This window comes from Notothenia rossii (genome assembly GCF_949606895.1).
Source record: "Notothenia rossii genome assembly, chromosome: 5".
NCBI lineage: Eukaryota > Metazoa > Chordata > Actinopteri > Perciformes > Nototheniidae > Notothenia > Notothenia rossii.
The window spans coordinates 58651366-58677625 of NC_136903.1; the positions used below are offsets into that span (position 1 = coordinate 58651366).

Genomic DNA, 26260 nt, shown 5'->3' on the forward strand with positions numbered 1-26260 from the left:
GAGGAAACTTGATGCAGCAATACAAAGCTCCATTCACTCTCCGTTAGAGAAGGAAGAACAATGTACCATCGTGATTTATTTAATATAAGGTCTATTTGTTTCCACCACTTGTCTTCTCTTTTTCTCTCAGCTAATCCTGGGGAACTGAAATTATTGAAATACTTTGGGGAACCCTAACCCTAATTTTAGTTTTCCATAAAGCCCGCGTCACACTTTAGATGGACACATGATAAAGGAAATGCTCAAATTCGGCTCTAATCATCGGGCCATTCATGAGGGCATCTTAAGCCATCGTATGAATAGTTTCTCAGGCTCCGGCAGCAACTCCGTGAGCGGTGGCAAAATGTTTGGCATGCCAAAAAATTGCCGAAAGACCTTGCAAAGGTTTTTTCGTGTGGAATTTGTGTGTACATTTTGCCCTTCGTAAGGCCAGCGTGAGGGCATCTTGTCAAATTGTGTCATCTTCATCTTTACTTCGTGTGGTCATCGGTGCCATCGAGCATTTTTCGCCTCACAAAGACAATACGAAGGAAACAAGAAGCTGCCCGATTGTCTTAAGAAGGCAACACGACTACGTGAAGCCCTCGCAATGCCATCGTATTATAATACGATGACATCGAGATGGGACCACGGTGTGTCATGTTTCCTTGCAGATTGCTTCTCTGGTTGTTTTATTGCACAACAAAATCATGTAAACATATTATCTAAATAACCCAATTTGTGTTCTGTGAAACTGAAAAGGATATTACATTGGTTGTGTTACTTGCGTTGCAGTTGTATGTCTTAAAGGTCCCATGTCATGGCCATTTCTACTAATCATAATTCCATTGTTGAGGTCTACTAAAATATATTTATATTGTGCAATGTTCCAAACTCACATTGTTTTCTCATACAACATCTCTGTATAGTATGTGTATTCACTCTCTGTCCTAAACAGCTTGATGGAGCTTCTGCCCCCCCCCCCCCCTTACTATGAGCCCAGTGGCCGTCTGCAAGACAGCGAGACACAGCGAAACACACACACACCCGCAGCCTGGCTGGGAGTTTGTGTGTGTGCTCAGGCTGAGTTCTGCGGTGTCTCGCTGTCTCGCCAACCCCACAACAGAGTCCTGCATCGAGAGTACCCGCGGGTACCCCGCAAAAAAAGTGATTCGCGGGTGGTATTTTTTCAAACACTTTTTTCCGGGTTCGTTTCTGGGTAAAAAGATGATGCGGGTCGGGTCGCGGGTGTTGCATAATAAATATATTACAATAATAATTTAGTTTAATGTTTAAATCCTCAGACCTCTCCCGAGCGGGACCGCACATAACCTCTGCTTTACTCGCTACAGGGCGGACTTTGAGGGTATGTGACTCTGCAGACCGTTTACATGCAGAAAAAGCTACATAACACACAAGGGGACGGGTAGTAACCGGAAAAGCATGACATGTCCATGCCCGCATTATAAGAGAGTTGTTCAAGTTGTGTTGGTTTTAATAAATGTTCTTTTGTTCAGTGCTGTTGTAGTATGGCAGTTTACTCACTGAAGTGTGTATGTGTGTGTCTCAGAAGGAATAGGGTTTGTAATATAATACTGCAGGACTCTATCTTTTCTTGATGGAGCTATTTGCATGTTAATGATGGCTGTGGATTCATTAGTGCCGTTAAGTGGCTTCTCCATAAGCCAATCTAACCATGGCTTTCCTAAACGGATGAAGAATGAGCCGACCACACAGGTCTGCTGCTACCACTGTGACAGTGTCCTGTTAGTGTTGAGAGACAGGACAAAGGGCTGAAAAAACTAAATAGTATATTAAATTGTGTATTACGAGCTTAAGTCATGATGTGTAATAGGATTGATATAGAGTAGAAGACAGAATTAATAATTGGAATGAATGACTGAAAGGGGAGAGGAGGAAAGCAACCAGATGCCTAAAATAATGGGTAACCTAGGCTGAAGAGATTTTCGCGTTTTGTTCTACAACGTAAAAAAAGAGTGACTAAACAAGACTAGGCCTACTACATGTTATTACAAGAACATTAGCGGCCTTTAGCTTAGCAGTGGTGATACGCAGCCAAGCAATCCTAATGTAGTTATTTTATAGGCTAACATTAGATTTTTTACTTATGGCAATTTCATTTATGCTTCAACTATTGTATACTGGTGTTAATATGTGGAGATGTTCCTGCTTAACAAAACGTGTAACTATAATGAAAATGAGTTTCCCAAAAATCTTATTTCATGGTGCATTCCAAAATCATTTTGTCCAGGGGGCCCTTGCGATGCTAACTTCCAGGTCGGCTTACAACAATACATCATCACTGCAAGACACTATTAAGACATTGAAGAAGTGAAGAAGTAAGGAAACAAGGAAAAAAGGGCAGATGAGAGTGAAAGAAATGTGAGACAGGAGAGATATTTGGAGAGGAAAGGTGTAGGAAATACAGGAGTAAAGAGTTGAAGAGAACAAGAGAGCTGAGAACCGGCAAGGACAAACTGTCTGCTCTCTGAAACACAACCAGGATGTACTTCACACTTCCCCTTCACACTGTCTCCACTATAGTTCAAGTAAGAATGAACTCCAGCCCTTCAATCCATCCCATTTATCTTTATAAACTATTTCCATCCTTCCTTAGTACTCCTCAATCAACCCTTTCTCCTGCCACTGGTTTTTCTTTTGATAAATAGAAATACATTTTAACACAAAGCAGCACACATCCTTCATCTCTGAGACTCTAACTATTCCAGGCAGCTGGCTTCACGGTCGGAGGTGTGCGTTTTATAATCGTTTAAATGTGTTCATACAGTTCGTTTATCCATTGATGTGAGGTATATGGTATATGTGTGTATATGAGTGTGTGTAAGCACACTCCGGCACTTACGCAAGAATGTGCTTTTGCATGCCTATCTTTCAGTGTTAGAACATGTGTGTGTGTGTGTGTGTGTGTGTGTGTGTGTGTGTGTGTGTGTGTGTGTGTGTGTGTTTGTGTGTTTGTGTGTGCGTCACCCCAAGGTCAAATATGCATTAAGCCAGGCATGAAATGGAGTCATAGCGGCAGCTCCACAACACTGACTATGATGAAGACATCTCAATGCTAATGGGGAGATTTATTGACCCCACATTCACAAGAGAGTGTGTGTGTGCGTGCGTGTGTGTGTGTTGATATAGAGACATACGGAGAGCGTTGAGTGTGTATTTGATAAGAGAGTTGCGATTGATTTTAAAAGAGAAGAAAAATGTGTGTGTGTGTTGAACCTGTTTCCCATGTGTGTGTGAAGGCCGTTTCCACTGTCAGGGAGTGTGTATGTTAAGTCCTTCATGCTTGGCAGTGTGCTACATAAAGTTCCCTCCTCCCACTCTGTGACTTTATTAAGATGCAGTTATGGATGGCTTGGCTTAGAGTATCACTATGTTAACTCCTAACTCCTTCGCCTCAAACGTCTGTATCTGTGTTTCTATATTTTGCTTTTATTTTTAAGTCTTCGACAGTTATCTTTCTCTGTAAGCTTTGTTTACTTCTTTGCCTTACTTTGCATGATTTATATAACTATAATGCTGCATCTGCTTGATTATGACAGCGGCTGCATTCAATTCTCTTTTATTTACTTGCAGATAGAGTGCGGTGCAGTCCTAAAACCCGACGTGAGTCAGCATTTTACCTCTGAAATAAGGTCTGTATTCAACACAGGCTGAAGAAACTTTAACGTTCTCATTCGTAACACTCCGTTCGATGTCTCACTATGGGATGCGCCTCATCGCGGAGCAAACAGAAGCATCAATCTCATTACGCCAATCCTGATTGGCTGGTGATCTTGATGTCAGCTTCAGGGAATCTACCCCCTATAAGTAGCTTGCGCTACGCCGCATGCATCATTCAAACACCTCTTCTCGCTTCAGAGCACATCTCTATTGGTAGCCGGGCTAGCTCACACAGTCCACAGACGGAACCAAGCTATCCAAGCTAACTTCGGTCGACGGGCGCTCGCCGGCTACTTCTATATATACTTCTGCAAGAAGACTATTAATACTAACACACCAGTTAGTGTTGCAATCGACCTCGCCGTTTCTTTCTTCGGAATTAAAGGTAAGGTTTTGATTTTTCAAGCTGGTAACACACCTGTTACTAGCTTGCCTTTCCTCACTACCGACACCAAGGTAGCGGGGACGGTTTTTTCTTTTTCTCTCTCACACCAGAGGAGGGGAAGATAAAAAGGGTATTAACACACCAGTTAATATTCTTTGAGAATAAAATTCTACACCGTCGATTTTTTCTCCGGATTAACGACAGGTGGGGAAGGATTTTTTCTCAGCAACGTACCTGTTACGAGCGGGTCCTCTCCACGCCTTCACCACGGCGAACGAGATGGACGCTTCTCTCCCTCATACCAGAGGAGTCAGGGACTCGGAGGCTCGGCTCTGCGGCTGCGTGTTGAAGATATCAGGCACAGACTCACACCAGGTCTGCTCGTCCTGCCTCGGGCTGGAACACGCCCAGGAGGCTATCGACAACCCCGGCTCGTACGGGAATTGTGCCCGCTTCACCATCAAGAGCCTCTGCCGACGGCTAGCACGCCAAGCTAGCTTGTCGGGACAGGACCCCCTCATATCCGCTGTTTCGCCGGCCGGCAATCAAGACATGGGGGCGTCCGCCGCGGTGATTGAGCCCCGCGCTGTGTCAGGCTGGGGCTGAATAACAGCGGCAGCTTTTGAACCGGAGCCCCGCGCCGTGTCAGGCTGGGACCCGGTGGCGGCAACAGCCGCGAGAGCGGAGCCCCGCGCTGTGTCAAGCTGGGGCTCCCAACTGGACCACACCATGGTCTCGCCCGCGGATGATTTCCTGGAGTTGCACTACATGGAGGACGAAGAGGATACCTCTGAGTTCCTCCTGTCCGACTCGGATGAGCAAGACGATGATGTCTTCGTGTCATCAGCTCAGGCTGCAAAGCCGGGAGCGATGGCTGCTCTCCCGGGCGATAGCGCACCAGCTTCGCCCTGTCTGAGCATGGACCTGCAGGCCGTGTGTCAACGTGCCGTGTCCAGGCTGGACATCCCATTGCCTGAAATGGCCAAGGAGACCTCCAGGTCTCACTACGAGGGCCCCACGCAGCAAGGACAAAGAGGCAGCTCCTTCCAGTCTTCCCGGAGATGCTGGATGAGGTGTCGGTCTCGTGGAGAGACCGCCCCTTCAGTAATAAGGCCCCAATCCAGGGTGCCTCCTCCCTGGACTGTGACGGTATGGAGAGGCTCGGCCTGCTCCGCATGCCGCCCATGGAACCGCTGGTGGCAGCCCACCTCCAACCGAGGCTGGCTCTGACACCAAGCAGGAACCCCACGCTACCGGTGAAGGCAGACCGGTTCCAGTCAGCGATGACGGAACGGGCCTATAAAGCCGCAGCGTTGTCCGCCAGGGCACTCAATGTCTCCTCACTGCTGACCGCCTACCAGGCGGAGCTCTGCGAGGACCTATCGAGCAAACCTGGGCCGGCCGTATGGGAAGAGATCGCAGCGATCACGGACATTTGCCTCCGTGTGCAGCGCTGTGCAGTCCAGGCCACGGGCAAAGTCATGGGCATAATGGTGGTACAGGAGAGAGCCAGGTGGCTCAACCTGACCAACCTCCCAGACCGGGAAAAGGAGGATGTTCTTGACATGCCTATCGTTCCCGAGGGTATTTTCGGCTCCGCTTTAGTCTCGATGCAGCAGAGATGTGAGTCGAAAAAGAAGGAAGACGAGGCCCTGCACCTCTGTCTCCCCCGAAGGGTCCAGCCGCTACCTGCGACGGTCTCACGGCAGTCCTTCGCCCAAGTTGCCTCACGTTCTGCCCGGTTCAAGGTACCGAGGCAGCAGAGGCCACAGCCCGCCCCAAGTTCCCAGCACAGGCAGGAGACGAGGACGAGCTGGCCGAGGAAATCTCCGGTTTCGGCAGCTGCTGTTCAGGCACAGCCGACTCAGATTTTCGGTCACCAGTCGAGGAAAAAGAAGCGGGCGGCCTGACAGCCTCCTCTCCTCTCCTCGGTGACAGAGCTGGAAGTTCCCTGTTCCCCAGCTCCAGATGTGTTTTTGGGGTGCCACCAGGCCTCCATCTTCCCGCCGCCTAGAGTGATGCCGCAACGCCATCCTCAAGTTCGCGCCAGAAGGGAAACAGACTTAATACCAGAGACAGCGAGTTCTGCTATCTGCCTAAGTCACAAAAACACATGTCACAATTGTTTTTTTTTTTAAATAAACCATTTTTCACTGTCGCATCCAGGCTTCAAGCCGAGGGCGCAGTCCAAAAAAAAGGAAAAGAAAGACAATAAAAACAATAAACAGTCTGTCGCCTGTCCCTCTTTTGAGAGCAGCTACGGCCTCTCTCAAAAGGCGGATAATAGACGGGTCTGTGAAGGCACCACCGCCATGCGCATGCGCAGTGACGACTGGGGTTATAGAGCCGCTACCGTGACGCGCATGCGCAGTGCCGGCTGGGGATTGTCGAAATGGGGTACCATCGTGTTCAGACACTAGAGGGCCCCATAACACAACAAATAGAGACTCAGAGGGTAAGAGACGTGACATCTCCGCTGGCTCTAAGGAGCAAACAGTGGGAGATGCTCACAGCGTCTGCTTGGGTTTTCAAGACAGTAACACGGGGCTACAGACTCCAATTCGCTGTCACCCCCCCTCGCTTCTCGGGCGTTCTGTATTCACAAGCCCGAGGAGAGTCAGCCCATATTCTGGAGAGAGAGATTCTCTCACTTCTAGAAAAGAAGGCTATATCTATAATACCCGCTGAGCAGAGTCAGAGCGGCTTTTATTCCAAGTATTTCCTCGTTCCCAAACGGGGAGGGAACGGAATTCGGCCAATACTAGATTTGAGGGCTCTGAACAAATATCTAAAAAGATACAAATTCAGAATGCTCACTCACACATCTCTGCTGCGTCTCGTGCGACAAAACGACTGGTTTACATCAGTCGACCTGAAAGATGCGTATTTCCACATCCCAGTATATTACCCACACAGGAAATATCTGAGGTTCGCATATCAGGGGATCTGTTACGAATACAGAGTACTTCCCTTCGGTCTGTCTGTCAGTCCAAGAGTGTTTGTACGATGTATGGAAGCCACGATAGCCCCATTAAGACAACAGGGTATTCGCCTGGCAACCTACCTAGACGACTGGCTGCTTCTCGCACAGTCGGAACAGGAGGCTATTACGCAGACAAATGTCCTCGTAAAGCACCTGCTCAACCTGGGTTTCATAATAAACACAGAAAAGAGCATGTTGTGCCTGGCACAGACTGTACTCTTCCTGGGTTTACACCTGAACTCGGTGCCTTTTACAGCCCGCCTGTCAGCGGAAAGAGTGAAAACTTTCAGAGCTTGCCTCGCTCATTTCCAGCCGCGCAAACATGTTCTTTTCAGATCATGCCTGCGGTTACTGGGGCTCATGGCGTCAGCCATCCTGGTCGTACGACTGGGACGGTTACACATGAGGGAGTTTCAGCGCTGGGTAGCCGCTCTAAAACTAAACCCGCGCGTCATGGAAAGCAGAGAGTGATGGTTACTGTGAAATGCGTAATGGCACTGCGCCACTGGCTGCACCCGACTTTTCTGGTACGGGGCGTGCCTATGGGTGCTGTCCTTTCACGGAAGGTGGTCACCACGGACGCATGTCTGACAGGCTGGGGAGGTATTTACGAAGGTCGTCCGGTGAGGGGTCTCTGGAGCAGAGACCTCCAGCGGTCGCACATAAATTACCTGGAGCTTTTAGCGGTGTTCCTCACCCTAAAACGCTTTCTGCCTTTTCTCAGGGGACACCATGTCCTCGTGAGGACGGACAATACGACCACAATATCGTATATAAACCGACAAGGGGGTTTGCGCTCTCTCCAGTTACACATGCTGGCACGCAAACTGATCTTGTGGAGTTGCGGCCGTCTCCTCTCTCTGAGAGCGACGCACGTACCGGGTGTGATGAACCTCGGGGCAGACCTGCTTTCCACCCCTTGCGCTGATACCCCCAACTCTGGCCAGAGTGAGGGAACGGCGACACACAATGATCCTGATAGCTCCGCACTGGCCTGCAATGTACTGGCTGGCGGAGATATATCAGCTATTGTGCGGTCAGCCGTGGCAGCTCCCCCTACGCAGAGACATACTGTCTCAGGCGGGGGGGACGATCTTTCACCCACACCTGGAGCGCATGGCCCTATGGGCCTGGCCCGTGAGTGGTATAATCTGAATGCAGTGGGTCTCCCGCAGAAGGTGATAAACACTATTCAGAGTGCGAGAGCTTCCTCCACTAGGTCTCTTTATGACTGTAAGTGGAGGGTGTTTGAGGACTGGTGCCTTCAAAAAGGGCACACGTCTCTTCAATGCCCTGTGGGAGTGATTTTATCATTTCTACAGGACCTAATTGATAAACACAGAGCTTTCTCCACGATCAAAGTCTACCTGGCTGCTATTGCTGCATGCCATGTGGGTTTTGAGGGTAAGACGGCCGGCCAACATCCTCTGGTCTGCCGTTTTATGAAGGGAGCTCGCAGGCTCCTTCCTGTTTCCAGGTCACTGGTGCCCTTATGGGACTTGACAGTGGTTTTAGATGGGCTCACTCGAGCCCCATTTGAACCCCTGGAAGAAGCTGACATGAAGCACCTGTCACTCAAGACAGTGCTGTTACTGGCCCTGGCATCCGCCAAGCGAGTCAGTGACATTCATGCGCTATCTGTACATCCTTCATGCACTCAGTTCGCCCGAGGGTTAACGAGAGTGTTGCTGAAGCCCAACCCTGCCTTTATACCTAAGGTGGTTGGTTCATGTACCCCCATTGACATTGAGGCATTTCCTCCGCCGCTGTGTCCCTCCGGGGAACAGCAGCCAAATTTGCTATGTCCAGTCCGTGCTTTACGCACTTATATGGACAGATCAAAAGAGTTTCGTCATAATGACCAACTCTTTGTGTCCTGGGCTAACCCTCAGAAGGGCAAGCCTGTTACTAAGCAACGGCTCTCTCACTGGATTGTGGAGGCAATTGCTTTGGCTTACACGAGTCAGGGTCTGCAGGCACCTTCAGGTTTGCGTGCTCATTCGACTCGTGGTCTGGCTACATCCTGGGCTTTGTTCAGGGGTGTTTCCATCCAAGACGTCCTCGCCGCTCACTTTTGTCCGCTTTTACAGATTAGAGGTCTCTGCTCCCAGTGTGGCCCATGCAGTGCTGGGCCCCCTGCTGAGTTAGAGCTCTAACTGTTAAATTCTGGTTGGGTTTGGTGATTTTCGAGATAAGCTCGTCTGGCAATACGGGAGCTACAATATCCCATAGTGAGACATCGAACGGAGTGTTACGAATGAGAACTATAGGTTAAAAGAGGCTGCTAAACATTATCCCTTCAAATGTTAGCCGCCTTTAGCTTAGCATTGGCCACATGTGTTTTTTTTTATAGCCCATACCTTTTTACTTCTGTCAATTGTATTTACGCTTCATTAAAGTGTTGTAAATATGTCGACATTATCCTGCTAAACAAATTGTGTTTGCCACAGATAATGTTTTCTGTAATATTCTTGATTCCAATGGAAAAGTCCCATTGCTTTTTGTCGAGGGAGCCCTTGCGATGCTTATTCCTGGGCTGCCTACAAAACTAAGCCATCTCTGCATCAGTCTGTCGAGGATCATATTTTCTGTATTTTGCTATAGAAAGAATAAATAATAATAAAGCTGTGGACCATCACTGTTTTCAAAATATATTTGCACATGATTGAAATGGAAAACTTTCCGCTTTCTCTGCAGTCATTGCATAATTCAATGTAATTCACCCATATCCTTTATACCCCCAACTAGCAATTACTGTTAAACTCAATCATAACAAAGAAAATGACTCCATTACAGAAGCAACTGTCCTTATAGAGGATCCTCATTTCCATACCCTGTTCTTATTCATGCACCCACACACACTAATTATATCAGGAACACTCAAACAATAATTGAATCTGAAATGGAAATGATGTTAAACACTAAAGACTTCGACAATATAACCGTTCATCATCTACACCCTTGGGTACAATCAGTAATAATCCAGAACTGTCTATTTAGTTTAACCAAGACAATCCACTGTGCTGTGTAACTACTTGAAGGGTAAATAATGCAACAGCCTTGATACTTTATAGAAGCTAGGTCTCCTTGAATTGACACAATTTCTCGAAGGGACCCTATTATGGATTTTGGGGTTTTACCTTTCTTTTAGTGTGTATAGGTTTCTGTGTATGTAAATAGTCTGCAAAGGCTCAAATCCCAAAGTTCCCGCCACAGGGAGTTAACATAGAGACATCACTACGTAATATTGCACGTCCATTGGCTAGCACTCCAACCTATTGTACGTGATAACCTAAAGGGCAGGGCATCTCTAAGGGGTTGACCAATCACAACAGAGCCAGAGCAGACTGGGCTCTGGTTTCAAACAGAGGGGGAAAAGAGGTGCTGCAGCACAGGCAGTATGAGAAAAATAAAGAGCTTTTTGAACATTGAAGCATGGAAACATGTCCCAGAGGCACTAAATACTAATATGAACCTTTAAAATGTTCTAAAACCTTTTGAAATTAAATATTAAAAGCTGGTGGACATGTGTCTGAAGTTTTATAAAGGTGGAATAAATGTGGCTGTTGAGTTTATCTCTGTCTTTCATTCGGTCTTTCTCTGGAGTACAGGGTCAGGTTCAACTTCATTTTATTTTGCTGCAAAGCCGGGCCGGTGTGGATGACAAATCATTCCGATATTTGAAACATATTAAAGTCAGATAGTGGAACAGTGAGCCGCTAGAATAAAGTATGGAAACTAAAAGTGTAACTCAGCTGCTGCCGAATGTAGACAGAAAGCAGTAGATACAATGTAGACAGAAAAAAGTTAAGAAAAAGATCCTTGATCGCATCAGGGCTTTAATTCGCCCAAGTAATCTTCGTCCTTTGATATAAAATATTTACTTGACATTATCAGTTTATTTGTTTCATATTTATTCGTTTTTTTTCTTAAATCTTGGTTTCCAATACAATGCAACATACTAGCTTTGCAGAGCATAATAGGCCATACCATATGGTCATCATTTTACGGGGTTAGATTATCAAAGTCAATGTGCCCATCAACTGTTAATGGGTTCTTCATTCAAATATAACAGGTTCAATGAGTGAACATACTGTATAGAGAACAGGCAGTTAGAAATACATTGAGCTTGTGTAACAAAGATATATATTTCAAACATAGAGATAAACATAGTGTACTTAATTGTTTAGCATGAGATGAGATGGAATAAAAACCAAGACCTGAGGATGCCTGACATAAAGAATAGCCAGAGAAAAAGCGAAAATAAAAGAAGCTACAAATGGAGGAGGAGACAGAGAGGCAGCAGAAAATATATCTGGACTGCAGTTCACAGGGATCAGCTGGTCTAGACAGTATACCAGCGTTAACCTCAATCTCACCTCCCTTCTTCTGACACGAGGACACACAACACTGACTCACAAGTGTGTGTCTGCACGTTGAATGGCAATGAGTGTGTGCATAGAAAGCCACTTCCTTTGAAACTTACAGGCACCAGAGTTTAACAGAGGTATCAACAGAGGTATCACAGAGTGTGAGTAGGAGGCTGTTTGTATGTTAGTTACCTACACAGTAATCTGCAAACAAATCTGCTTCTTATTTAACACACATTTAATTGTAACTTGGAAAATAAGAAATAACAACAGCGTTCTCCATCAGAAAACACCAGGGAATACTTTTGGAATATGAATTGTTATATTTGTGGAGAGCACGAACATTTTGATTAATGATGGCTAGACTGTCCCCAGTAATGACAAGAAAAAGAGAAGTCAACAGAAGAAGGGAAATAGGAAGAAAACACTAAAGGGAACAGCAGAAGAAGAAAGACAGGAAGTAAACTCTTACAGGAAAACGGTGTGGGCTCTGGCAGTGCCCACACTGTTAATGTTAATGGAAGAGAAAATGCAAACAGACTTGGACAGTTACAAAAAACCTCCATGCTGTCATTTTAAGTTACGTTGTTGTTTCCGCAGTTCCAGCCATCGGTACCAAGTGGAACGGACAATTTTTTCTGTGTGGAAGCCATGCTTTAGATTATTTAGTATGTGGCTGTGTAATAATCTGGATTTCTTTCATTAATGACCATTATCCCTTACATTTTGCATCATCACATGAAGCTTTGGGTGTTGCAATGGCACCCCAGGGAGTAGTTTCAAATTAAGAGTTCTTAAAATGCTATTATTTCAACTATTTATATTGTCAGTATTGATATTGATCTCAATATGAAACTTGGAAATAAAAATGGAAATTACATTTGTGCATTATTATGTTTCTATCCTCAACAACTGAACGTAAAATATATATGTACTGCTTTAGGTGAAGTTAAATATAATGAAAGCGACCACAAAAGGGGTTAGAACAGATTTCAGACTATCAGACCGCGAAGCAGACGGACTAGTCAAAGGAAGTGGGAGTGAAGGACCACTAGATGTGAATATAAGCCTTATACGAAGTGGCTTGAAAAGAGCACAGAGGCTCAATCTTCCCTGAGCACATACTGTAAAGGTTGAAATTCACAATCCCTCAAACATGCTCTCACCTTCAATTACCTAGCACTGTCATATTATGGCCAAACAAAATGACTACCATTAGCCATAATCACCTTACATGCAGCCTGATGCTAAGCTGAACTAGGCTGGAGGAAAATAATTGCCCTTCAGTAATGCTTTGGAAAAACTACCGGTACTTCCAATACTGTGGGTAGAAATTGTGGGCTTTCTACACAGTAGGTGATTCTGGACAAGCGTCCTCCTCCACTGTGGCAGGACAGTTGTTGTTGCATCTTCAAAATACCGAGCGAAAGACACATCATTGAGGTCTGCTGGCAGGGATTTCATCTGTTCCTTCAGTAAAATATGCATTGAAAAGTAAAGGGTGCCTCACTTTTGATACTGTGTATGACACTGGCCTATTGAACCCTCTTTCACTACTCTTTCTCCTTATCCATAGCTACAATCATTCTCCCTTTCCTATATATCCCAAAGAAAAAAATCTGTGTTCCTGATGGCTTCTGTCAACTAAGAAGCGTTCATCTCAACACATTCAGCATATGAATGCACATTGTTTAAATATATATTTGGTGTTTTATTTTAAACATGACTCACATCAGGGTTGAAAGGGTAACTTTGAATCATATGTTCCGCTTACAGATGGAAAAGCTGCCTTTCATTGAGCATATAGTAGTGTCCACTTCATTTCCACATTACGTCTTAAAGCCCATGGACACTTCGAAATAACCACTTCCCAACTCTGGAACCGGCATAAGCCGAGGAGCACTTTAAGGCACCATCGATGGGGGTCTTCACATTGTTTGTTTGGTCTTCATATACATACTGTGCTTGGCTTCAGCATATCTTCTTTGCAGCATCTATCCAGATCAGAATATTGAAGCAGTAATCACAAAGAACAAGATGATTCTGGGAAGTCTCATCATCTCCAAAATGGTATCTCCACTAAAGCCATTGCTTTTGAATCCAGTATGTATGGATTAAAAGGGATATGGTCTAATGTGCCTCATCTTTGTTGTTTTGAAAGCCCTTGAAAAGGCAAACAGGAATTTGCATCTAGCTTTTTCTTTGGTGTCCAAGGTTCCCGGGACGCCTTTGAATGGCTCTATGCTTCTATCAGTGTATTTTCAACTGTGTGTACCTAATTAACCATGAAAAGCTCCTGATTCATGGAAAAACATGACTTCTGTGCTAAGAACTCATGCAAAGGGCTGTCCTTGGCTGGCCACAAAAGGCTGACGCTTGCTTTGTGAAGTGACAGAGAACAGTGTTGCATAGCCTTTTAACATACATCAGAGTCTGTGAAATAGATTTTTCGAAGGAAAACGTGTTTGCACATGAAATGCACGCCATGCAGCGGTGGCTTTTCACTGATCCAGTGGATTTACGTTGCATCAATGTTAACACTGCGCGGGGTGTCTGTGCATACGGATATCTGTGAGTGTGTTCCTGTGTGCACATTTGTAACTTTCTGATGTGTCCTTGTCTCTTTGCGCATATATTTGTGTGTGAGTGCTGGCTGGGTGCTTATGGATGCAAGATTTTATGAGGGAGGATTTGTATGTTTGTGTGTGTGTGTGTGTGTGTGTGTGTGTGTGTGTGTTTGTTTGTGTGTGTGTGTGTGTGTGTGTGTGTGAGAAATCCCATTTCCATAACTGAGAAAACACCTGAGCTAAGGAGAAATCTTTGCAGCTGGTTCAAAAAGAAAACACACACACACACAGACACACAGACACACACACACACCGAGTTAAACCCTCCTCTGCATTGCGTACTGGATACGCTCCTTCTCCCCCCGTCTTTGATCCCTCAATCTGTATGTCTCTTTCACTGTTCTCTTAATAACTTTCTTCTTCTCTCTTTCTCTGCCTCTCTCTTCAAGCTATTAAGAAACGATCCTCACTGGCAGCGTTCAGGCTCCTGGTACCATTATCCATTTTCAAAAGCCTGAAAGGTATTGGAATGTATCTAAATGGAGGAGTCTTACTTTAAGAATGACATTTTTTCTATCGCTTTACTAAATAATGAAATCCAGTTCAGCTTGGAGGCCACTTCAGATTTATGGATAGGTTAATAACCCTAAGGGAGGTCAACGTGGAGAATGGAGCATTATTGGCTAAACAAATACACACAAATGATCAGTACAAAAATATTGCGAAGAATATTGATTGTGTTTGCTCTGGTGGGCATATTTTCTTTTTTTGAGTTAACTAGTCTAGGGTTAGGGTAAGGTTTAGGATTAGTCTTATCACATTAAGTGGACAGCTAGCTTAGATACTTTAAGCAACTTTAGCAATACAATTAAGAAAATGTGCTCACAATTTAACTAAGAAAATAATTAAAAGGAGAAATGCTAGAATCAGATGTTTTCGAATTTAGTTCTATCGCCCTCCCGTCATGCTATATTAAAGAAGAGTGTTCGTTATGATAAAGAACATTTCTGCAGTACAACCCAACTTGGAATAAACGTGCAAAACACGTATTGTATGAAGAAATATGCTGTTAACACTAGAACCGCCATCAGGTACATTTTACCCGCAGCTGTTTCTTGATTGTATGTAACTTTTTTTAAATAAAATATTCAAGTCTCCCAGTCCGTGACTTTTCCTGAAAGTGTGTTATGTACCACCCTCTGTTGTTAAAAATGGTCAATATGAAGTCAGATTAAAAAAATTGCCCAAAAAATGGCCATTTATACCCATCAGCGCCAGCGGGTAATATTTACCTGATGGAAAATGCAGTGATTTTCGCGCTATTGATCTTGCGCGAAAACATAAACATGACGTGTTGCTATAGCAACGCCTGTTGTTTACTGCGGTTCCTTATAGATAGAGAGAGAGATAGATAGATAAATAGAGAGATATATAGATATATAGAGGGATATATCTAGCGATCTTTTATACTTCATGCTATTTGCACAAACTAGATATCATATGGAAGCTGAGAGTCCACAGATTCTATTAGTATACGTTTCATCACTGTGCGATCAAAACTCACTCTTAACCCTGTGTTCTAGTATGATAAATAAAAGAACATTGTACCTTGAAAATCAATGCATTCTAATAGCGGGTCCATTTGACCCGTTGGCGGTTTAGGTATAAAGTGACCCCTGGCGGTTCAAGTGTTAAAGAACTTGAAATGATTCTCTGTTCCCTTTTTATCTCTATTCCTCCACCCCCCTGTTTTAATCTCACTTTCAACACTTTCTATTAATGTTCCCTTCGTCCCTATGTCTGCAATTTGATTGGTATTCCATTCTGCTATCTCTCTTCCTGTTGGCCTTGGATGATGGTCGTGAAGAAGATGATGATGATTGCAAAATGCTCGGTGGTCAATTGACAGGTTCTCTCCATCCACTAAATTACTGCTCTAATCAATGAAATAATTGCAATGCTAAGCATGACATGAAAACAGCATCAAGGGATGATGCTTTATGATGTTTACGTGATGGATGGAGAAAATATTGGATGAGCAAATGGAAAGAGCAATGCAAGATGGTCTGAAGACGAAGATAGGATAATGTAGAACTGGAAAAAATAGGAATTGGATTGATGGGTGGATGATGGGTAGAAGGAGACAATCAAATACAGTATAAAAGCAGATGTGGATATAGACAGTGGAGGAGGGACAGAAGAGTCGATGGATGGACTAACCGATATTAGGAAACGAACAAATGGGGAATGGAAGTATTAATGGATGAGTGTATGGACGTATGAATGGATAGATGACCGTGGGAGGAGCGGAGTAATGTGTTGACGAGAAAACAGGATTGGTAAGACGATGAGAGAGGTGATGGATGGATGGATGGAAAGAAAAAATGTAATTAAATGAAACAAAAGTCGATAGAAGAACAAAGTTGTGTGAACTGAGTTTGGAGAGTTGGGGTCATGGCATGGATTAAAGACGACATACAATGCTCATCTTCAAGGTCATATTTGCATTCTGTGCCTCTACTGTGACATGTTTGATGTTCAATGTTTTCTGATTGGTTAGCTGGCCCGCTCTGTTGTAATTGGTTACGATATAGCAAGATTTTGTTCTATTCTAGATAGTCTTTTTTTTTTATTTGTTATGCATTTGTTGTACGTACCACATTTTTTTCTTCACCGGGATTATAAAAATGTTGTTTTACATCTTGTATCTCTCTCTAATTGTAGATAGAACATATGGTTCAAGAAAAACACTAGCTTAACTCTGTGAAGATGTATAACAGCAAATGTGTGCCGTTGCACAAATCACTCAAGCGTTGTTTTGCATTCTGCTTCATCATGCCTTGATGTGTATCAGCAAATGGCAAAGAAACCTGTGTGGCCAGTTGTTTACATCACTGTTAATCAGCGTACATATGGCCATTTTTCTTGGCCAGTTGGTTTTAAGAGCCTATATGATGCAGAGTAGGTGTCTATTATTGTGATTTGTCTTTTTCTGTTTTTCTTTCTCTCCGTTTCCTGGGCAGATAAAACATGGGCTCAGCAGGTATAACATTGATTCAGCTGGTAAACAGAGGAGATGAGAGGAGGAACGGATGAAGTGAGAGGGAAGAGTGAACACTGACGTTTGCAAATTAAGCGGAAGTCAAGAATGGATGCTCGAATACCTGATAATGAGTTTAGGAAAGGACAGGAACAAAACGGAAAAGGCACAGAAAAAGCAGAACATGTGAGTATGGCAGAGAAAAATTATTCAAACTAAATGAAAAGAATATTAGAAAAACTCTTATTGGTGGGGCTGGATTTACCAAAAGTAGGAAGGGCTGAACAAATACAATTAAATAAATGGCCAGAAATTGGGCTTGTGGCCAATCAGCCATAGTAGCATTACAATAAAAATGATTATATATATATTATATATTAATAAAATTAACATCTCGATTCAAACAAAAAAGTAGGAAAAAGTGTTTTGACATCAGTCAAAATGAGGGAGCACGATGATGTGATGGCAGACCTGATGACGGGGGGAATGACAATAATTGGCAAAAGAGAGGAGAGAAGAAGAAAGGAATGATATGGAAAGGAGGGATGGGAGGAGGTGTGGCAGGAAGACGAGCAGCAGATAGGTATTATCACATTATACAGAAAGGAGGCCGGCAGACAAATGTCACCACTTACTATACCTCTGTGTGTGTGAGCGAGAGTCAAGAGTGTGTGAAATGGTCTACTTGTGTAAAGGCTTGCCAGACACTCAAGCTTACACACATATACACCCACACACACCTACACACACACACACACACACACACACACACACACACACACACACACACACACACACACACACACACACACACACACACACACACACACACACACACACACACACACACACACACACACACACACACACACACACACACACACACACACACACACACACACACACACACACACACACACACACACACACACACACACACACACACACACACACACACACACACACACACACACACACTTTGGCAGGGGCCACAGCCAATCTGCTTGGCAAAGAAGAGGCCAATCCGGCCAACAGAAGGGGAGAGAGGGAGGGAAATGAAGAGAAAAAGACGGAAAGAAGGAACTGGAAAATGGTTTTGACATTTCATTTTTCCCATGTGTAAACGTTGTGTATATGCACGTGTGTGTGTCTCTAACCTTGTATATGAATACATGTGTGTGGAAGACAGTTAATTTGTTAACTTTTGCTTCACTTGTTGGTCACATTTCCACATGCTTGCACGCACTTCAACAGATACACACTAAGATACACACAAGTCAGAGCTGTATTTACTAAGAAGTATTAACCGCAGCTTCTTTGTTTTGTCAACATTATAAAACAGTTTTTACTCACCTATGGAAGTTGTGGCTGGAACTGGCTCTTTAGACACTGCACCAAGAAATGAAATGAAATTCAATTTATTTTGATTGAAATGATTGGGACAATTAGTTCTAACAAAGAGTGGGACTATATGGAACAACGAATACTGTTTGTCCTGCATTTAATATGTGTCTGTGGTTGTTGTATTGGAATGTCGACCTCGTTATTTGAAATGTTTTAGGGATCCTATTAACTATGTTTTGTATTTTGTTATTTATTCAATTATAATATTTGTTTGAGCAGGTATTGTCATCTGATAAAACTGTTGTGTCCTTTGTGAATAGCGCTTGCCTGATAAATAAAATGTTTGTAATATTGCCTTTGAAGCCTGAATATGCGTATATGTGTTAAACATAACACCTTTAACCTTTTTTCACAAGTGTCAATGTGCAAACTAACTGTGAAAAAACATGTTAGTTGGGTACAGGTAACACACTTAGAAGCTGTACGGCATTTTCTGTTAGGATCCACTACCTAACATGTATGCAAACAATAATATGGTCAACCCAAGAAGGGAACTTGGAAGAAATACAGTATGTCAGTTTCTGTATGTCATTTATAGGGATAGTTTGAGCAGATGAAATCCCAACTGCATGAAACTCCACAGGCATTGAATCGTTGCCTAAAGCCTCTTCAAAGATTATGTGTGTGTGTGTGTGTGTGTGTGTGTGTGTGTGTGTGTGTGTGTGTGTGTGTGTGTGTGTGTGTGTGTGTGTGTGTGTGTGTGTGTGTGTGTGTGTGTGTGTGTGTGTGTGTGTGTGTGTGTGTGTGTGTGTGTGTGTGTGTGTGTGTGTGTGTGTGTTGTGTGTTTAAGTGTGTACCTGAGTAGTAGGAATTCAGCAGGGATTTGCTCTGCAGTGTCTTGCCTCCCTGCACAGCGAATGAGCAGGGAGAGGGGGAGGCTGGAGAAGGAGACACAAGGGAAGAGAGGTGAAGAGAAGGTGAGAAAGAGGACAAGGAAACAAGAGGATGTACGAGAGAAGCAGAAGGTGGCGAAGTGAGCGGTGGAGTGGAAGGGGAGGTGTGTGACAGAATAGGAAGGAGAAGGTGGAGGGGAGAACAGAAAAAGAGGACGAATTAGGAGGAGAGAATGGAATAGTGTAAGTGGGAAGTGTAAGGTGGAGATGAATATATGAAAGCAGAGACAGGAAGTGAAGTACAAATGGGGATACAGGACAAAAGGAGAAGGCCAAAGAGATAGAAGAGGGATAGTGATCAGTGAGTGAATCTAGAAAGAAACAACAATCAATTATCACAGGACATGATTAAACAATGAAAACATACACAAAGAAAGATCCATATTCAACAAAATGAGGAACAATCCAATAACACTAATGGCACCGTCAATGCTACCGTATTGAATTTTGCAATACAAAAGTGGTTCCGTCTCAATGAGCATGCACTCAAATATGACATGCTCTCAATGTTGGTCAATACATACGACTGATTTTGTGGCCGGTATAAAGAATGGCCGTAAATGGATTGAACCAATGGAGAGGAACAATGATAGCATGTGTCCTGCTAACTCAGCTAGCCAGCACTTATTGAGCAGTCAACTACTGTACCTACTGTAGCCTCTCTTCACTTAAACAAATTGATGTGTTATGTGTTTCTAGTGAGGACCAATGGAATTATGACTCCTTGCCGGGGGAAAAGTAGTTTGTAGTGAGTTGGGACAAAACCAAAGTTTATCGTATATGTGAGGTGATTGTCAATCATAAGCCTTAAGAAAAGCCTCAGTGCTACTTGGCATTAATTTGTCAGAATCTCTCCGCCAAAAGATAGTGCTTTTAAAAGGTTGATAGGCCAGAATATTTAGCGTAATGAAAGGGTTGGGGTTTTCATTTTAGAGGGATATTGTTTAGATTTTCATTTTGATGCACTTTTTTGGCTTTGACGGGTAGCTCCATGCATTGGATAGCTACTGCCTGTTCAAAGCTGCACTGTGGGAATAAAGTCAATAATAGAAAGAGTTGGAAAAAAGCTGAGCCCATACATGAATACATATACATGGGGATCACCATCAGGTCTGCCAGGGGTTATAAATAAATGAAAGGTAGGATAGACACACACACGCACACACACCCAATAAGATCAAACCCAGGGGGAATGCTGGGAGACTGACTGTGACATATTATATGCTACCTAAGGCCGTTCAATAATCCACACTATCTGAGCTAGCTTACACACATGTAGCGACACACTACCTGCAGCTAGTTGCTTTGCTGTGTGTGTGCTCACCTAAACGTAAAGACATGTATCCATACACTTTAAGAAGCCATTTAGTAATCATGCATGGCATCATATACAGTATTTTCACTCTTGTTCATAATGTATTTGTTTTGTGTGTTTGAGAGACCTGACGGTCCGAGCAGGGGCCATTAGTGGAAACTCTCCAACTGAAGGAACCTCTCCTCTGCCTCCCTTCATACTCAATGTGCCTCTCCTCTTCGGCCCCTGCATTTCTTTGTCATTGTCTCCACCCCCATCCACACTCCCACCATCCCCTCTTCTTGTCACCTCCTTAGCCTGCTTCAGATGCACCTTCTCGCCTCTCCTTCCCCTGATATGACGTTTTTAAAGCTTTTTTGTGTTGTTGTCTCAGTTTAAGTACAGCCAACTCATGCTCAACGAACAAGTAGTATAAAATAATTCTAAATCAATTAGCATGATGGTTTGTAAAACATTCTAGCTCAATGTTGAAAAGTTGTAAAAGCATTAGCAATATCCCAAGGGGTCTTTGGAAGTAGCCACTTATAACATCTTGTAATAATGGCAGCTAAGGTGACACTCAAGTTATCCATTTGTCTCGCTGTCACATTAAAAGAATATGAAGAGAATGGCTTGAGAGATACTAATGTAAAATATGTGTAAGTGAGCAGCATCCATAAGTGCATGTGAGCAAAAAAGGTTTTGGAGAGAAACTCCCTCTGGAAGAAACTTTGTAATATGAGTCTTTGCAGAGCATTTATGGACAGCAACCTATATAACACATACAGGAAAGGGAAAATCCCCAAAAAGCATGATAAGGCCTCTTAATATAATTGAATAAATGTGCTCACCAGTAACTGTAAAATGTCTGACTGTTCAAATAATATAGCAGCATGTTTCACTAATGCTCTTAATAATAAGTGTGATGGTAATTTCCTGATGATTCCTCCATACAGGTGCCTTTTTGCCTAATTCATATTCAATGAATTCAATTCTATTTGCTCGAATGTTTCCTGGTACAATGGCACGATTTCCCCCCTAGCAGATCATTTAGGTTCTATCTTCTTGTCGTCTCTCTTTCTTCCTCATCACCTCTCCAAATACCCCTGAAAATATTTCCTCCTCTTCCGTTACAAAATCCCCCTCGTCTAATGCGTACCAGCACTGTATGCTAACGCGCCTCAAAAAGAAGCTCAACTCTAATACAGTGAGGAGTGTTCCTGCATACCAAAAGAAAACTGCTTTGACAGAAATGTCCTGTGAAGATAACTGGTGGCTGGGTGAGAATGCGATAACACAAAAAGGTTATTTGCCCTGCAAGGGTCCATCCGCGGAAATATTACTGGGTCCCCTACCCATCGTCAGCGTTTTTTCTCCGTCTCATTAGGACTGAGCCTGGATCAGTGAGGGTCTGTGTCCTTTGTTTCTTTCCCTTTTTCAAATGTGTGTGTGATAACACTACCAACAGTGAAAGGGAGGCAGTTAGAGGAAGACTATTTCATGGCACCAACTCTGATGAACCAAACAGTTAATTGCCATGGATTCTAACAACAAGGTGTAGAAAGTCACAACAAATATATCTTTCATAGTCTATCCATATCGTTTCAATGGATTGAGAATAACATACAATATCTGGTTTGTGTCGCATATGCCAAGACATATTCTTTACTTTCCTCCAAGGATGATAAATAAGAGGAAAGTCTGTCAATTTTTTGGAAGTCTGAACTTCATTCACATATGCCTTACATCAAGAAGACTTATTTGAATGCCAAAACTATATTCGGCCCGAGGCAAGGTCCAGTCAACTGTGCCAGGAAGCAAAAAAATCAATGACTTATAAAATAGCCATTACTTCATCATATATTCAGTTCCCAGGAGAGATTTACCTCTTCTTTTCTAAATTCTTCAAACACGGAAACTGTGTTCATTAACTCAGCAAAAGCAAAGCTAGGTTTAGTTGTAGGAATACTAATACAAAAACTAAAAACGTAATGAAGCAACCAAGGTCAAGAAGAAAATAAGCTTATTCTCTTAATGATGCTATTACCCAATCAAGTTTATTTTACAGAGGACTTATTCTGCTAATTTACAGGTTCATGTTTGTATTTTGTGATTTTACTGTGACATGTTACCAAAGATGCCTTAATGTTCAAACAGAGCTTTCTTTTTTACTTTATTGTTCACCCTCTGTCTGAAACTAGAGCCCATTCTGTTTTGATTGGTCAACCCCTTAGAGATATCCCGCCCCTTAGCCTATCACAGACAAAGTGTTCGAGCGCTAGCTAATACAAGCGCGAGTGTTGATAGTCTTACTTCCATAACATAGTCACGGAAGTAAACAAAGGAGTCCAATGGAGGCGTTTCAGGCAGTGGGGGGGGGGGGGGTGAAACTCCCTCTGCAGGGAACTGTTAGCCTCTGCAGAACATTTACATGCACTAAATACACTCAAATATGACACTACAGGAAAGGGAAAACCCTGCAAAAAGTACAATAGTGCTCTTTAAACCAATGTCAAAGCTGTATGGTACATTTATAAGTGTTTTAAATGCAAAAACATTATTCTACGTGAGAGTTGCAGTGCGGACAGTAGGAAGAAGAGAGCAGGCAATTATGGGCGACATTAGCCTGCTACTTAGTCCCTCTCCAGCATCCCTGGCTTTAAACGGCCAAGTGCTCCCAAAAGGCCAGCATGACATCTTCAGGAGAAGAAAATGTCCTTCTGAGGGGCCCTGTCAATTACCATGAACACACACACACACACACACACACACACACACACACACACACACACACACACACACACACACACACACACACACACACACACACACACACACACACACACACACACACACACACACAAAGACACAAAGACACAAAGACACACACACATAACCGTGCAAATGCACAACGGCTTTCATAAGATTGCCGTTGAAGTCACACTGACTGATTGGAGAAAGTCCCAATGCAATATGCACACATGTTCTTGCATGTGTTTGAGGCAGAAAAATAAAAGTTTAGGAATGAGGGAAAATGATTACAGCGGCACTAAGTAAGATGGAGGCTAGTGAAGCAGCACAACATACTGCTGATATTACTAAAAAAGGAACATATGGAGAGTTTTATTATGAAAAAAAGTCCACTATTTGAATAAATTAATCGGACAAAATGATTAATGGCACAGAGACTTAGTATATGCATATTTTCTAGAAGAGACAAGGGCAAAATAAACGTTATTACAATTTGAAACAAAGATTAAATTAAAGAGATGTATTTAGGCTACGTTTTTTTATTATTATTTTACTTTCTGGTAACATATATTCTCTGAAGATTCTCCAAATGTAGGATTCAAATTGAGGTCAGAAGCACAGAGGATTTGACTTACTGAAGCCATTGAGGTCCTGGTTGGAGGTGGAGAAGGGGTCGTCTTTGTGCAGCGTGCTGACCTTGGTGGTGCTCTTATCAGCCGTGGTGACCGGGCCCATCTCCCTCTGCTGGGTGGAGCTGCTGGCCGTCTCTTTCTGCTTCTTTGCCAACTTCCTACAGTTTTATGAACAAATACACGTTACTGTAACAAGCATACACACAATGACATACAAACGGGTTTATTTACACAAACAGACATGCATGAAAAGTGTGGAATCCACATGCAGAACCTGAACACGTTCACATGTATACAAACACACATACATCACCAGATCAGAAATACTGTCAAGGAAATTATTTATTGTAAGAACCGCAAGCAGAGGACAGTTTATTTGATCTAAACATGCAGTGATTTGAACATGAGGATGAACATTTATGTTTTATGCATTGCGATATTCAAAAGTTCTTAAACATTGTTGTGGTGACCCACAACAGAGTGCAACTTGTTGACAGTATTAGAAGCTGTATAATCATGATATGAACAAATGGTATTAGGAATTTTAGACATTTAAGGCTATGGTTAGAATGCATTTAACAAAGACAGCAACATTTAAGGACACCTTTTGTTTTAGGGTTAAGGTGCGTTCACACTCGACGCAAAGCTTCATTTTCGCAAATGACGCAGCAAGAGTTCGATTTTTAGAAGAGTTAGAAATGTGCCTGGCATGAATTATCTTTAACTAGAAACAAAACATCTTGTGTTATTGATCCGATCTCCATTCAGAAAACATACATTATAAAAGTGTTCTGCCTACAGTCTATTGGACACACTATCCAATGAATTCATTCATGGTTTTTACTAATCAGTGGGGTTTTTTGGCATCATTTTGAAAAATGTTTTACAATGAAATCACAGCATAGTATGTTAATTGTATGTGAATCTTCCTTTTACGGCCGGTGTGAACGCACCATCAGGGTTCTTCCAGCATTTTTGTGGTGTTGTCCTGAAGTTGCAATTTAAGTAGTATAAAAGAAAAGCTTTCCGATATCTTGCCTTTGGGAATTTAAACTCCCTTCCAACTTTAAACAGTCACTATCTATAGATCTCCTGCATTGGAATCAAATGCAGATAATATATTTATAGGATTGAATGGTGATTAATAAGCATAATCACACGTGTGTTCCGCCAGTCCAGAATTAGACAGTAATATGCAATGGGAATCATATTTTAAGATATAATAGATCTAATCTAATGACTGTTGAAAAAAAAAGCTTAGGTACAACGTTTAAAAATTGACAGATTTTTTTTCTCCTGCAGGGCAATTAGAGCAAAGAAAGCACAGGCTATACTGTATGATTCAGTGGGGAGGGGTTGACATTCAGTAACATGTAGGGCTTCTACAGTGGCTGTAAATGGTAAATGTAGTTGTGTGACTGCTGATGAGATGTCCCTTGAGTGTGGTTGTATCGTAAGGATTTGTTCTCTTCCATTCACTGTCTGTGTGAATGTCATAACTCCCATCTGTTGGCAATTTAATATTGGTTATTTTTTAGTTGTACCTAAACCTTCAGTTTTAAGTCCACTGAGGCACCAGATGGCATAAGTGACAGCAAGCCATTACAATCTGACATCGACTAGTAGATTCACCAGAACTGGCAGAAGTACCACCATAAACAGATTTGTACAGTCTTGTCCTGTATGCATTTCCTGAACAAGTACCTCCAGAAGTCAGAAATGTTCTATGAGCCTGAACATACTGGAAGTGATAATAAGTGAGTCTTATTTTAAAAGTGTGATTCTGTCATTGACTGCATACTGAACGAACTGCTATTTCTAACGATGAGTAGGACCACCAAAACACTCCTTTGACTTTAGTCTTCTCAATCATTTTAATTGGGGAGGAGGACCAGGTTAGGCACTTCCTGCATGATTTCTGAGCCATAAGATTATTTACCAGCACAGTGAGCATTCAGTGTAGATCTATATCTTGTGTGTTCTACAGATGAGGAAAAAGGAACGTTGTTGTTCCAGATATCTCATTTTATTTTTCAATTCAGACAGAATGACGCAGAGAAAAAGTCATTTTAATTTCACATCTCAAATACAAACAAAAATAAAATGTAAAAGGTATACTATAAAACCTTGGAACAATATTGTTACAAGTTTCTGCTTTGACAATTGCTTATTATTCAAATTGTACATTTTACATTGGCATTATCAATGGATTGGTTTAGAAGTCAGCATGTTCTTAACCAGCTGTCATGGGAGTACAGTG

General features: G+C 42.8%; 1 protein-coding gene across 1 annotated transcript in view; it reads right to left on the reverse strand.

Moving 5' to 3' along the window:
• Nucleotides 1-26260, reverse strand: part of ptprt (protein tyrosine phosphatase receptor type T) — a 452551-nt gene that overhangs the window by 73821 nt on the left and 352470 nt on the right. The window contains 3 exon segments of the mRNA XM_079681220.1: nt 18380-18415; nt 19228-19308; nt 24004-24158. Of these exon segments, the coding sequence (XP_079537346.1) occupies nt 18380-18415; nt 19228-19308; nt 24004-24158 (272 nt within the window).